At 46.8% G+C, this 12,875-nt stretch overlaps 2 protein-coding genes across 2 annotated transcripts in view; both read left to right on the top strand.

The window, feature by feature from the left end:
- dnajb11 (DnaJ heat shock protein family (Hsp40) member B11) overlaps positions 1–12,875 on the top strand; it is a 146,732-nt gene that overhangs the window by 33,709 nt on the left and 100,148 nt on the right. The window lies entirely within an intron of this gene.
- Positions 1–12,875, top strand: part of satb2 (SATB homeobox 2) — a gene marked incomplete at its 3' end in the record, with an annotated part of 38,866 nt that overhangs the window by 6,074 nt on the left and 19,917 nt on the right. The window contains 2 exon segments of the mRNA XM_079357913.1: positions 4,199–4,414; positions 9,075–9,260. Coding sequence (XP_079214039.1) covers positions 4,243–4,414; positions 9,075–9,260 — 358 coding nt within the window. The 5' untranslated portion in view covers positions 4,199–4,242.

The following is a 12,875-nucleotide window of genomic DNA, read 5'->3' as shown; positions in this document are numbered from 1 at the left end:
CCTGCTGCTGCCCTTCCTCCCCCGTCATTACACGGTGCGTCCTTCAAACTGATGCGAGTACCAATCAGTGTTAGTCCGGAGTCTGATTTGGAGAGTTTAGACTGGCCTTGAATTACACGTTGACTCTGCGTGTGTGTGTGTGTGTGTGTGTGTGTTTACGTCTCTGAGCTGGACACGTTGTTTATAGGTGTGTTTGTTGTCCCGTTCCTACTCCTCCATTTCTTTGGGTGTGTCTGCTTTTTTTTTTTTTTTTTTTTCTCGCTCTGCAATCTTTGCCGTCTTTGGCTCTGCGTGTGTATTTGTTATGTCTGGAACGTGTAATAATGTGGAATTTGATACAGCGGCTTATCATCCAAACATGAGGTTGTCCCAGAATTAAACACGATACGGGACAAACTGAGCGCGCAGGGTTGACCTGCTCCGTCTGCAGCAGGAATATTTTTATTTGATTTAACAGTAAAAAATCTGATTTTGTATTCTTTAATGAAGCAACATGTAGCTCCGCCCCCTAGTGTTTAAAATGAGTACTGCAGTATAAACTCTAATCATCACAGAGAGCTGTCTGGCTCCGCCCCCTCCTCTCACACAGGTCAGCATGTGGCGGACACTGTAGCTTCAGTGTTTAGCCAGCTCTGCATGTAGTGGACACTGTAGCTTCAGTGTTTAGCCAGCTCTGCATGTGGTGGACACTGTAGCTTCAGTGTTTAGCCAGCTCTGCATGTGGTGGACACTGTAGCTTCAGTGTTTAGCCAGCTCTGCATGTGGTGGACAGTGTAGCTTCAGTGTTTAGCCAGCTCTGCATGTGGTGGACACTGTAGCTTCAGTGTTTAGCCAGCTCTGCATGTGGTGGACAGTGTAGCTTCAGTGTTTAGCCAGCTCTGCATGTGGTGGACAGTGTAGCTTCAGTGTTTAGCCAGCTCTGCATGTGGTGGACACTGTAGCTTCAGTATTTAGCCAGCTCTGCATGTAGAGACACTGTAGCTTCAGTGTTTAGCCAGCTCTGCATGGGTCTGTAAAGCTTTCTGCGTTCTAACCTCTCTCCATGTTTCAAAAGCATCTCCAACATTGATCCTAGTTCTCAGTGGGTACAGGATTAAGGTTAATGATAAAAGTCCTTAATAATTGATTGCACTCTCTCTCTCTCTCTCTCTCTCTGTGAGGTGTGTTGTTGCCAAGAGAGGCAATAAACTGGTAAAAAATGTGTCATGACCCTCTCCTTATCAATGAGACATTACCGTCGCTCCTCGTCTCCACAACAGACAATCAACAGCTCGTCTTATCTCGTCTTTATTAACAGCTTCGACGCTCGCTTATCGAAGAGCTCGCTGCAGAAGGATTTAGGAAACAGACGATAACGATCCTCACACGGTTTGATATCAGCGTTTCTGACCTAATAAATATTGTGTGTGTGTGTGTGTGTGTGTGTGTGTGTGTGTGTGTGTGTCAGAGTTATTAACACAGATCAGCGTTATACTGTCACATCCGTTTTTTACTTCAGGACACATGGTCGTTGCTCAACACGCCATGTATTGTCAGTGTGTGACGGAGGATGTTTATGTGCGCATCAAACACACACACACACACACACACACACACACACACACACACACACACACACAGTTTAAAGGTAAAATCAGAAGCTTTTTATCGTCAAAATATAATTACAGACGTCTCTGAAAGTGAAGCTGCTGCATCGTCCCCTCCACAGAGACTCTGTCCTCTGACTGATTAGCATCAAGCTAACACACTGACTTTGTATGTGACTTCCTGTGCTTCTGCAGCCAGCCTCTAGTGGACACTTGAGGAACTGCAGGATGTTACACTTCTGCATCGGCTTCATTTTTCAACACCGGAGGTTGCTGCTTGATTTGAACATGATAAATATTAATTGTATTTTAAACTGTGTTTTCTATAAAATACTTGTTTAAGTTTCTGAATCTATTCATTTGGAATATTCTTTGAAAAAGAATTGTTGGATTTTTGTCTGAAAAAAACAGACGTGAGAAGAGATTTTAAACTGACGTAGCAGAGCTGGATTAAACCTCTTTATACCGGCTGCTATGATAATGTGCAATTCTTCGCAGCCTTTGTGATCGAGGCGTATGTCCTCATGGAACAAAAAAGAAAGAAAAAAAAAAGTATTCCTGCGTCTTTGCACGTGTTCAGAGACGATGCTGGGAATCTGTGGCTATCTGCCGTGCTGTTTGTACACATGCATGAAAGCTGGGGTTAGATGGTGAGATGTCTCAGGCCGGGGTCGTGATAGGGATCATCAGGGAGCGACGACGGGTTAAGACCTGCGAGTGTGATAGCGAGTGTGCAGGATTATTTGAAATAGGAGGGGGAGAAATCAGCCTCTGAAGTCACACACAGGCTGTAATCTGGCGCCCAAATCAGCCCTGTGAATGTGTCTCCATGCTCTGTTACGTTTGGTTGTTCTTTATTGTAGCTACAACATTGTTAGTGGTTGGATATATTTACAATGCCTCCTTTTTTCTCAGCACATCGTGAGTTATGGCTCCCGCTGCTTTGAACTCCTTTTCTTTCTTAAACCCACTTTTATTAAACTCTGCCACTTACATTTTTGGCCTGTTTGCCTCCCACACTTTTTAATCACGCCAAAGCTAATGTTTTTAATTTATTGTACATTTTGACATTTCGCCCCTCGAGCTCGTAATGCGTCTCAGATTTAGAGCGGTGGCGGTGGATGGTGTTTTTTTTTTTTTGATGATGATGTTGTGAAAGAAGGTAGAGGAGAGATGGAGAAAGACGGAGAGTCACCACAACAACAAAAACATTGTCTTTTGTTCGGAGTTGCGACAGCTGGAGGCGTAAAAGCTGCAGAAATATTTAAAGAAATGAGGCGGAGGGAGGCGAGGAGGAGGCGTTAACTAATCGAGCCACAGACAAACTATCAGCACAGATTCTGCAGAAATCATCTCTCCAACTCAGTGTCCATCCTTTCATTTAAATCCTGAGACCTTTTCCTTTTCTAATCCCTCTCTGTCGTCCCTGAGGGTCGCACGCGCCGACAGAAATCGTCCGGGGGCTCGTATGTAAATAAAAGAAGGCCATTTGGCACCACATGAGCGTGCTCTCTGATAGGCTGGCTCGCGTCCTGTCTGGTCTGGCAGCGTTTCTCCTGACATTACCCGTATTGGACGTTTGGCTGAAGCTCTCTCATCAGGGGACAGAGGAGACCCCAAACGTCTGTGTGCGCGTGCACGTTTGGCTCCAGCATGTGAGCTTATAAAAAAGAACAACATGTCATCCTGTGTGGGTTTCTTTCCTCTCTCTCTTTGTATCTGATCCACTCGTCTGTTCCTCCATGAAGTGACGATCAAGAAGAGTCAAAGTCTGCAGGAGGTCCGACGTAGTAAGAAGAATAGAGTACAGATGTTTGGGTGTGAATTCTAACTTGTGTAGTGAGACAGAAACCTTTCACGGTGATTCACTTTAGATTCTTTCTTTTTATTTTTGAGACGTTTTTATCGAACATCTTGACACAGAAACCGACTTTGAGACTGTCTGGACGGACTCAGGTCGGGAACTGGAGGGGTTGCTGGTTGAAGTCCCGAAGTTTCAAAATTAGTGCCAGGTCACTTCCTGAGCCCTGCAGAGGTTTCCATGAGCAAGGCGCAGAACCTCCTGTTTGTGCATGTGTGTGTGCGTGTCGTCCTGTGTGTGTGTGTGTGTGTGTGTGTGTGTGTGTGTGTGTGTGTGTGTGTGTGTGTGTGTGTGCAGCGTGTCTCAACAACAGAGTGTAAAAATACTCTCAATACTTTCAGACTTCTCGGACCAGTCACCCTCAGACTTTCACGTTATAGGACACATGTGTGTTTACCGCTGGGCCCCAAACATTTAGATCCATAAAGGGCTGAAGTCTAACCTGAACCATTTGGGGATCAAGCAGGACTAAAGTCTGCTTTTGTTAGGGACTACTTTCAGCTGCGGATGGATCCTCATTTGGTGCTCTAGTGATTATTTGGGGCAGCAGGAGGGTGTGTGAAGGATTCAGTCAAAAGTAAACGATTGTTTTTTTCATAGTGTTAAAGAAACATGTCATCAAGTCTACAGTGTGGCTCACTGATGTGTTTCAAATCTGTTTTTTTTTTTTTTTTAACAACAATAAAGCTTCATGGTGCCGAGACGGGAAACAGCACAGCCGTCTTCATTTCGTGCTCTCACCTGTTTTCAGACTCGTTCTCTCTGGCTGGAACTCCTCTGGGGGTGTGGAGGAGGATGGAGCGAGGAGGGGAGAGTCCCATCACCCAGGACAGTCCCGAGCGGAGGGGAGGCAGCCCGGACCTCAGCGGTCTCCCACCGCCGGGGAAGAAGGGCCGATTGGAGCTCAATGGGAGCCCCACTGGTCCGAGGATACGCCACAACGGGGCGCCGCTGAGACCCCTGGGAGGTAAGAGACGGGCTTATAAAGACACGCACGTTCAATGTCTGATGAAAACAATAGGACGCCCGAGAAAGCAGCGAGTACACCCGAGCCCTTCCAGAGAGGGGGCGTGGCCAGACACAGCTCATTTACATATTTAAAGCTACAGACACAGAAACAGCCTGTTCTGAGCAGGGCTGAAATAGAGGGGTTTATAGACATGATCAAATACAGGATCAGAGTGGATTTACAACAACACACTTCACACACATGATGAAGAGGAGCGAGGACATTGATTTCACCTGAGGAGGAGGATGATTATTATTTTTCAAAATGGAATGACACTAAGATTTTTTTTGGGAACTGGGCGAGCAGCAGTGAAAACGGCTCCTCGCTGGTCCACTTCAGAAGCTGAGGTGTTGAGCTCTCCTCCAGCAGAGAGAGAGAGAGAGAGATGTTGGCTCTGCAGAGAGTCACATCCTGAGCGTGAGCAGCGTTTGGCTCGGCGCTGCTGCTGGAGGAGCCGAGCTGTTTCTGTTAATCTATAAGTCAGGAGGGAACTGTATAATACAAGCTCACTAAATAAAGGAGATTGCTCCATATAAACAAGATTTATACAACTCACTCGGGGTTATCGATCCCTGCATTCATTGTGAAAGTTGTTTCTGGTTTATGTGTATGCATTCATGCATGCATTGAACCTTCTCTGTGGAGCTTTATGTCGCCAAATTCTGTGCACGACGTTTCTCGGGGTGTTTCCTAAAATCTGGGTTTCGCTTTAATTTCAAATTTGCTCTACAGTTTAACATTTTAGCTGAGTAAGGGACAGCTGAGCGTTCATGTACAGAGACCTTTGTGTTTGTCGCAGAGGCCACGGCTTCGAATCCGACCTCGGCACTTTTCTGCATGTCATCCCTCAATCTCTCCTCCCACCATTTCCACCTGCAGCTCTGCAGATCTGAACGATTTCTCTCAAACTGAAAAGTTTAGACTTCTGCAGAGAGTTCAGCTCACGTTTAAAACTTAAGGAAGCTCAACCATAAAGAAGTCCTTACCTTAGAACAGCAGAGCCGAAGGGGCGCTGGGGGCCGCATGCTTGGGGTGTACACAGTCCGTGGGTTCGGGTCCAGGTCCGGCTACATTCTTGCTCTCCCTGTCCCCGGTTTCTGACTCTGAGAAAAGGTCCGGTCTCTAGATGAGAGGCACGAAAACCCCCCAAAAAGAAACCTTTAAAAAGAGCAACTGAAACAGCAGCATGTCTGTAAACAAGCTAACGCTAACTTTAGCAGCAGCTCAGCTCTCGGCCTCCTCTTGGATGTGCTGTTGTTTATTAAATGTGTGTAACAAATGACCAGGGATCAGTTGTTCTTTGTGGCTCTTAAACAGAAGTTTGCAGCAGCAGCCTTTATACCTTCAAGTTAATAACACAACAAATCGATCCAGACTTGAGGGAAGGTATCTGATTGGAGCAGAGCCTGGGGGCCTCGCAGATACCTAATTCTGTGCATATGAGGAGTTTCTGATACTGGAATTAAAATCAAGAACACGTTTTGGAAGAGTTGGAGGAGATAAATAATAAATGAGGATCAGACCACTGAGAGAAAGTTTCTGTGTGAGAAACGTGACGAAGGGGTTTTGAGGGCGGGGCTTAGAGAGGAAGGAGAAAAAAGAGGACGGGGTTTCCTGTTCTGAACGGATGGCCGGCGTGTAATAATGACGGGTTGTCGTTGAAGAACGGAAACTCGACGTGTCTACTCCAAAACCACACAGTGCTGTCAGGAGGAGGGGGCCACACACACACACACACACACACACACACACACACACAGAGCAGCGTTCAAACCCAAACACGCAGCTTCACATTCTCACACACACCCCATATGTCCACATTCACACACTTCTACGTCGTGACACTCACACCCAAGAAACGCTGCCAAAACACACACCCACTTACACTCCAGACACACACACACACACACACACACACACTCTCTTATTTAAATATCCCGTTCACTCATCCCGATACATATTAGAGGGATTAGAGGTTTGAGGAAACATCACATCATCCAAACCAGATCATACGGCGAGCGGGCGGGCGATCACAGGATGAGAGAGAGAGAGATAGAGAGAGAGGGAGAGAGAGAGAGAGAGAGAGAGAGAGGGAGAGAGAGAGAGAGAGAGAGAGAGAGAGAGAGAGAGAGGGCTGGTCGGAGGGAGCCGCTCTGTGTTGACAGTTATATTTCCCTGTTGGGGGAAATTCACTTACTTGAATTGGCGCGGCGCTCCAGTGTGTAATTCACTCCATGAGAGCCTGGAGGACTGGGAGCCGAGTGATTAATGAGGAGGAAATAGAAATAGAGGAATTGACTGATTAAAACAACGGGTGGGATGGATCTGAGTGTGTGTGTGTGTGTGTGTGTGTGTGCATGCTGGGAAACAGGAGGCATATGTGTGTGTGCTCGGTATCCGTGCCCTGTGTTATTAGTGCTGGGACGCTGCCTAATGCTCTCAGCCCATCATTTCTTCAGAGAGCTCTAATTAATTGGCAGTTGACAGGTGGCCCAAAACCAAAAGCCTTTCAGGAAAAAGGCGGAGATTGAGGAGGAAGGATTGATGTTCCAGCACGGAGCCAGGACGACACGGAGGGTGAAAACACTCAGCTGCTCTTTTACACCGTGTCGCTCCTCAGGTGAGGGCAGCGTCACCTGTTCGTCCCTGAAGAATATCAGACTGATCACGCTGATGATAAAACAGCACCATGCAGTGACAGTGGAGAGAGTAATGTGGGTCGACCAATCCGTGTTTTCAGGTAGATGTCGTCCTTTACTGGGACGGGAGGGAGCGGATAATCCAGTCCAGGTATCTTCATTAGTTTGCAGAATTAAACGTGATATTGGAACATCTCCGGTCAGAAAGTAACCATGCTCACGTAGAGGTGAAAATCACCAAAGGAAGGTTTGCAGGTAAAATCCTCGATGCTGGAACCTGAAGTGAAATGTGTTGAAGATTGAAATATATTTTAAGGAACTCTCGGGTCCTGATGAAAAAGTTCCCGGGGCTGAAAAGTTCAGCTTGTTCTGCACGATGCATCACAGACGTCTTCTTTAGAGCCCCAAACACCTCCACGACTCTCCTGACTGTGGCTCAGCGGTAGAGTCGGTTGTCTCTCAGCTGGAGGGTCAGGGGTTCGATTCCCAGCTCCAGGTCAGATGAGGCACTTATTATAACCTGTAGTGTGAATGTGTAACCTGGTAAAGAACATTCAGGAACAAATCAGAACAGGAGCTCTTCAGTGTTTCAGCAAAAGGAACGTTTCATCCTCGTCAGTGTTCTCTGACTCACTTTCAGCTGTGGCGGATCAGAACAATGAATACATGAATAATGGCTGTCAGTGTTTCGGGGAAGGCACAAACAGAGAAGAACCGTTTTGAAGTCAATGACAACGACCAATTTAGTCATTTAGGTTTAGGTAACCGCACGCCGATGAACCCATCCCGATAAAACACGCGGATGACTGAGAGATGAGTCTGAGCCCACAATAATGTTCACATTTCTCTGCATTTAACAATTAAAAATAATTGTTTTATTTTATCTTCCACATGTGCTGCAGGGAAGTCGCTGAAAGAGTTACACAAGGATTTTTTATGTGTCAAGGTTTCAGCCACAGTGAGTGTGTGTGTGTGTGTGTGTGTGTGTGTGTGTGTGTTGGGGGAGCTGCAGCTCGCTTCATAAACGCTCTGAAGGTTTCGTGGGGGGATCTGGTTTGTTTCTCACCTGGTTTGAATTTCTATCTCTGAGGACGATTCAGAATGGCTCGGGTTAATTTTTCCGTCTCCTATTAAAGGAAACATTATTATCAGCACAGTCGCTTCAGTGCAGGTCTGTTTATTTGAATAGTATTTGCATATCTGTTATTATTCTGGCTTCTGTGTAATAGGCCGTTAGATAAAAAACCTGGAAGTGTCGAGAGGACAGAGAGCGGCTCTTTGCAGGTTTGCTTTCAACATCCCTCCATCTTTTAAAGGAAGACATATCTCATAACTCCAGTCTCTCTCTCTCCTGTGTGTGTGTGTGTGTGTGTGTGAGTCCTGACTGTCTCCAGTGAGGGAGAAGCTGGAGTCCTGCTGGCTGTGTTGTTGTCAGAGCTGTGTTTACATGGACGGGACGGCCGGCTCCTCCCCTTGTGTATAAAAGCTGTTTGAGTCAAGAAGAAGAAGAACATACTCACTGATTATTTGATGAAGAGTTTTTACATCATTCTGTGTCAGTTTACATGAAGCTACCAGCTAACTAAAGAGCGCTAACATTAGCATGCTAACACAACAATGCAGGACACAGGTTATTAAACATACCAGCTAACTAAAGAGCGCTAACATTGGCATGCTAACACAACATTGCAGGACACAGGTGCAGCCCGAGCAGAGGATGATCTTGTGCGCTTTAGTCCTCCGTGCGAACACGACAGGAATGAAAGGTTGGAGGTGTGTCTCTGGAGGAGGGCGGAGGCTTCAGTGTGGAGGAGGCGTGGCCTAACAGCAGTTTGTTTTGGTTTTATGCTGGAGCTCAAGAGCGACATCTACTGGATCAAAAAGTCACACATCCTCCTTTAAGTTAAGGGTCTAAAGAGTCTCAAACAAAACGATTGAAATGCTGTCAGACCTTAAAGAACCTTCTCTCTCTGTCTCAGGTCTGATGATTCCAGTCTTCTGCGTGGTGGAGCAGGCGGATGGCGGGATGCAGACAGACGTGTGCGACGGCAGAGAGGAGCACGCTGAGTTTGTCCTGGTCAGGAAGGATATCCTCTTCTCTCAGCTGGTGGAGACGGCTCTGCTCGCCCTCGGATACTCCCACAGCTCGGCTGCACAGGCCCACGGTCAGTCTGAGACGCTTCGTCTTCACGTGTTTCCTTCTCTTCAGACTCGAACATATGTATGTTTGTCAAGCCAAGTCCTTAAAGCACCTAAAATATATTTTAGAATCAGAGACTTACATGAAACATTTCAAACTTAATGAGATCAAAATTTGAGTATTAGAGAAGTTCTGACTCCTCGCGTGACGTGCGGCGAGCTTCGGGCTGCTTCTGATGATTTCTAAAAGTTTCATGTTGCTGCAGAAACATCTGACCTCAGGATTGTGCTTATAAATCTGCAGCTGCGTTCTTTCAAGACGAGTCAGGATGGGACATTTTGGGGAAACAGCTTATGTGCTCTTCACACTGGAACATTAGCACCTCAAAATGTGAAGCTAACGCCTGCAGAAAGTTAGCTTAGCTTAGCATTAAATATCAAGACTGAAAATGGGTAAAAAAAAGTTTGGAGAGAGCTACAAGTGAAGATAAAGTTCGCTGGCCCTGTTAGCTTAGCTTAGCATTAATGCTGTAAACATGGGGAAATTGTTAGCTTGGCTGCGTCCGCGTGAATGAATCTTTGGAAGAGCCGGTAGGCAGAGCCAGGCTAGCATTTCCACAGGCTTTATGCTAAGCTAGGGGGGGGGGGTTGACATGCAGTTAAAGGAGCCACAGGTCTGACTTGAACCTGGGCCGCCCACCTGGAACGCGACCTCACCACTAGGCCATCTGTGCCCCACGTCACGACCTCTGAAGAAAGCGGATCAGCCATAAAGTCCTGAGGCTAAACTCGGCCCTGAAGTGCTTTAAAACCTTTAAAGTCAAACGTCAGATGGAAAGTTCATGACGATGATCTTTGAAGTGGTGACACGAGTGTTTGTTTGGGCACCGACACCACAAAAAAAAGAAAAGAGCTTTGTCACCATGCTGCAGAGAAATATATAAACAGTACTTTCTAAACCCAGAATCTATGCTTTCATTTAAACATCTCAGGCGGCGCTTTTGTTTCTGTGACGAGTGTTTACTCGATGTCATTAACGACAGTCGTGATTTTTCCACCCACCGCACGTCTCGCTCTGTGCAAACTTTGGTGCCATCGCGAAGGATCTCTGAGAGGAGACTCCGACTCCGATCGGCGTCCTCAGAAGAAATCTGGATGTGAGGTCGACTTATTTAGAGCCTGACACCAAACTGTCACGGCGTCAATAAGGACAAGAATGTTTCAAAAACACAACTAAGACACAGACAGAGCCTGTAAAAGTCATTAAAGACACGACAACAAAGAGCCGGACAGGAATGTCTCCGCAAGACCAAAATACACTGTGTGTGTGTGTGTGTGTGTGTGTGTGTGTGTGTGTGTGTGTGTGTGTGTGTGTGTACAGTATGTGTGAGAATGTTTATGAAGCAGAGGAAAAGAAAAACTCTGTAATTTATTGTCACACACATGGTAGTCATCTGCAGCAGGACAGTGTCGTTTACTGCTGTCTTTTCTCAGCTATGCAGAAAATGCCATCTGGGGAAGTTGCCTCACATCGATGTAAAATGGAAACAACAGTAAGCAACACGAGTATCGCAACACGGCGAGGGCGGTGGGAGATCCCCATCTGTTAGAGATCTGGCTGCACTGTTTGTGTGCCTCTGTGTGTGTGTGTGTGTGTGTGTGTGTGTGTGTGTGTGTGTGCGATCTAGCAGGTCTATTTTGAATTACCGCTGCAGAACGAAGAGCATGCATGTGTGTGTGTTAGTGTGTGTGTGTGTGTGTGTGTTAGTGTGTGTGTGTGTGTGTGTTCTCTCGTCCCATAAACACTCGCAGGTAATCCCTTTTACAGCCTCAAGGCCAGCAGCGCTTATCAGACCTCCAGCCCACCTGAAACCGAGCGTGTACTCTTGACCTGCACCTCTCTGCTTTCTCTAAAGCGTCCCGACTCAAATCTCAAACCTGTCATACGTTTGAGTTCGTGCACGTCGAGCTCGACGCCACGACTAAAACGCCTGCGAGAGTGAACACAGACAGAATCTGTCAGGAGTGTCGATTGAGCTTCAAGGCGTCCAAACTCGTGATTTAACCTCCGGTTCTTATCCAGCGTCAGGATTGCACGCACACATCTTAGCGAGGTAGCCTAGCCTAGCATAGCATAAAGACTGCACGATCCCACTACTTTAAACCACTTCTTCTTCTGCAGTTGTGAAAATGTCCAACATTGTCCACGTGTGCATGCAAATCTGTTCAAACGCACTTTATGCAGACGTGGAGAGTGCAACACTTTGGTTCTTTAAATCTTGATTTAAAGTGCAGAACGGGAAGTCGTGCAACACGGTGCATTCAGGATCTTTAATCGGTTTTCATGTCGTGTTTTGAGTTTGGGGTGTCGGATCAGGACGCCTCCTGGTCTCCTCCCTCTGGAGGTCTTCTGGGCACACTCACCTGGGAGGAGACCAGGAGAGCCTGCTGACGACGTCCCCAGCTCTGGATGGGAACGTTCTGGACTATCGACACCTGAAGCTTCATCTTCAGGATATTTTCAGTTTTTGTTCGTGCTAGTTGTAGCTGCAGATCTTTTATGCCTTCTTTGGTTTTAAGATTTAGGTCTGCCATCAGCAGCCTGTCGGAGTAATAAACAGCACACAGATGCAGTGTCTTAAATTAAACACTGAAATAGTACGGGGAGTGTTTGTTACGGTCTGCACATGAATGCCATTAGTAGCACTTTTAGCCTCTGTGTTTTTGCCAAACATCAGGGGAGGTCTCTCTCGCCCTCTCTCTCTGTCTGTCTCATCAGTGTGTGTGTGTGTGTGTGTGTGTGTGTAGAAAACAGAGAGCCACATTGGTCCCCTGTCCACATCAAAAACCCACCACAGCAGGGGCTTCAAAGACGAGACCAAACGGGACATCGCAGCTCCGCACAAACAAAACGTCCCAGGAATGACGAGAACACACTCACACACTCGTAAACTGGATTTAACCCGCGCTACGACGTATGAGCACATGCTAAAGTTCACACACACACACACACAGGGCGTAGAGTCCCGTGTAGTCATGCATTATCACAGACAAAACACACGGCCTCCCCCCCCAGCTCCTCTCAAATGAATACTTTTTGTTTTTTAAAACAAGCGTTTATGTTAAATGAATAATTTCTGGCTTAAATTATACATTTTTTCCCCTGCGGTCCACGACCAAAATTACACAGAGTCCCGGCTATTTTCTGCCTGTTTGAATTGTGTCCTGCATTCTTGTGTCCCAGCGGTGTATTTAAAGTCCCCGCCGAGGACCACGGCCTTTCTTTAATTAGCTCAGCCCAGTAATTAACTGGGAGATATTGTTTATTTCAATTATAAGGGTCTGAAGGCTTTTATAGAATAGATGGGAGCAGACCTGTACTTTACGGCTTTGCTCGGTGAACGGTTAACAGTGGTCAGTGAGCGAGCGAGCGAGAGAGAGAGAGAGAGGAGGGAGGGAGTCGTTGCATTGTTGCAGTGCCACGTCTAACAGGCCACAAAGGGTCACTGCTATTTACTGGACGTCTGACCTGAAGCCTTCTGCAGAGCACAGTTTAGGCTCCGCCCACACGTGAAAGGCTGATCTATGTCGACAGATTCTACGCGTTAAGTGAACATGGTCGACAGGGTGAGGGCGGGCGC

Source organism: Symphodus melops (assembly GCF_947650265.1).
Source record: "Symphodus melops genome assembly, chromosome: 12".
Lineage (NCBI taxonomy): Eukaryota > Metazoa > Chordata > Actinopteri > Labriformes > Labridae > Symphodus > Symphodus melops.
Note: the sequence above shows the minus strand (reverse complement) of the source record. Positions and strands in the feature narration are given on the sequence as shown.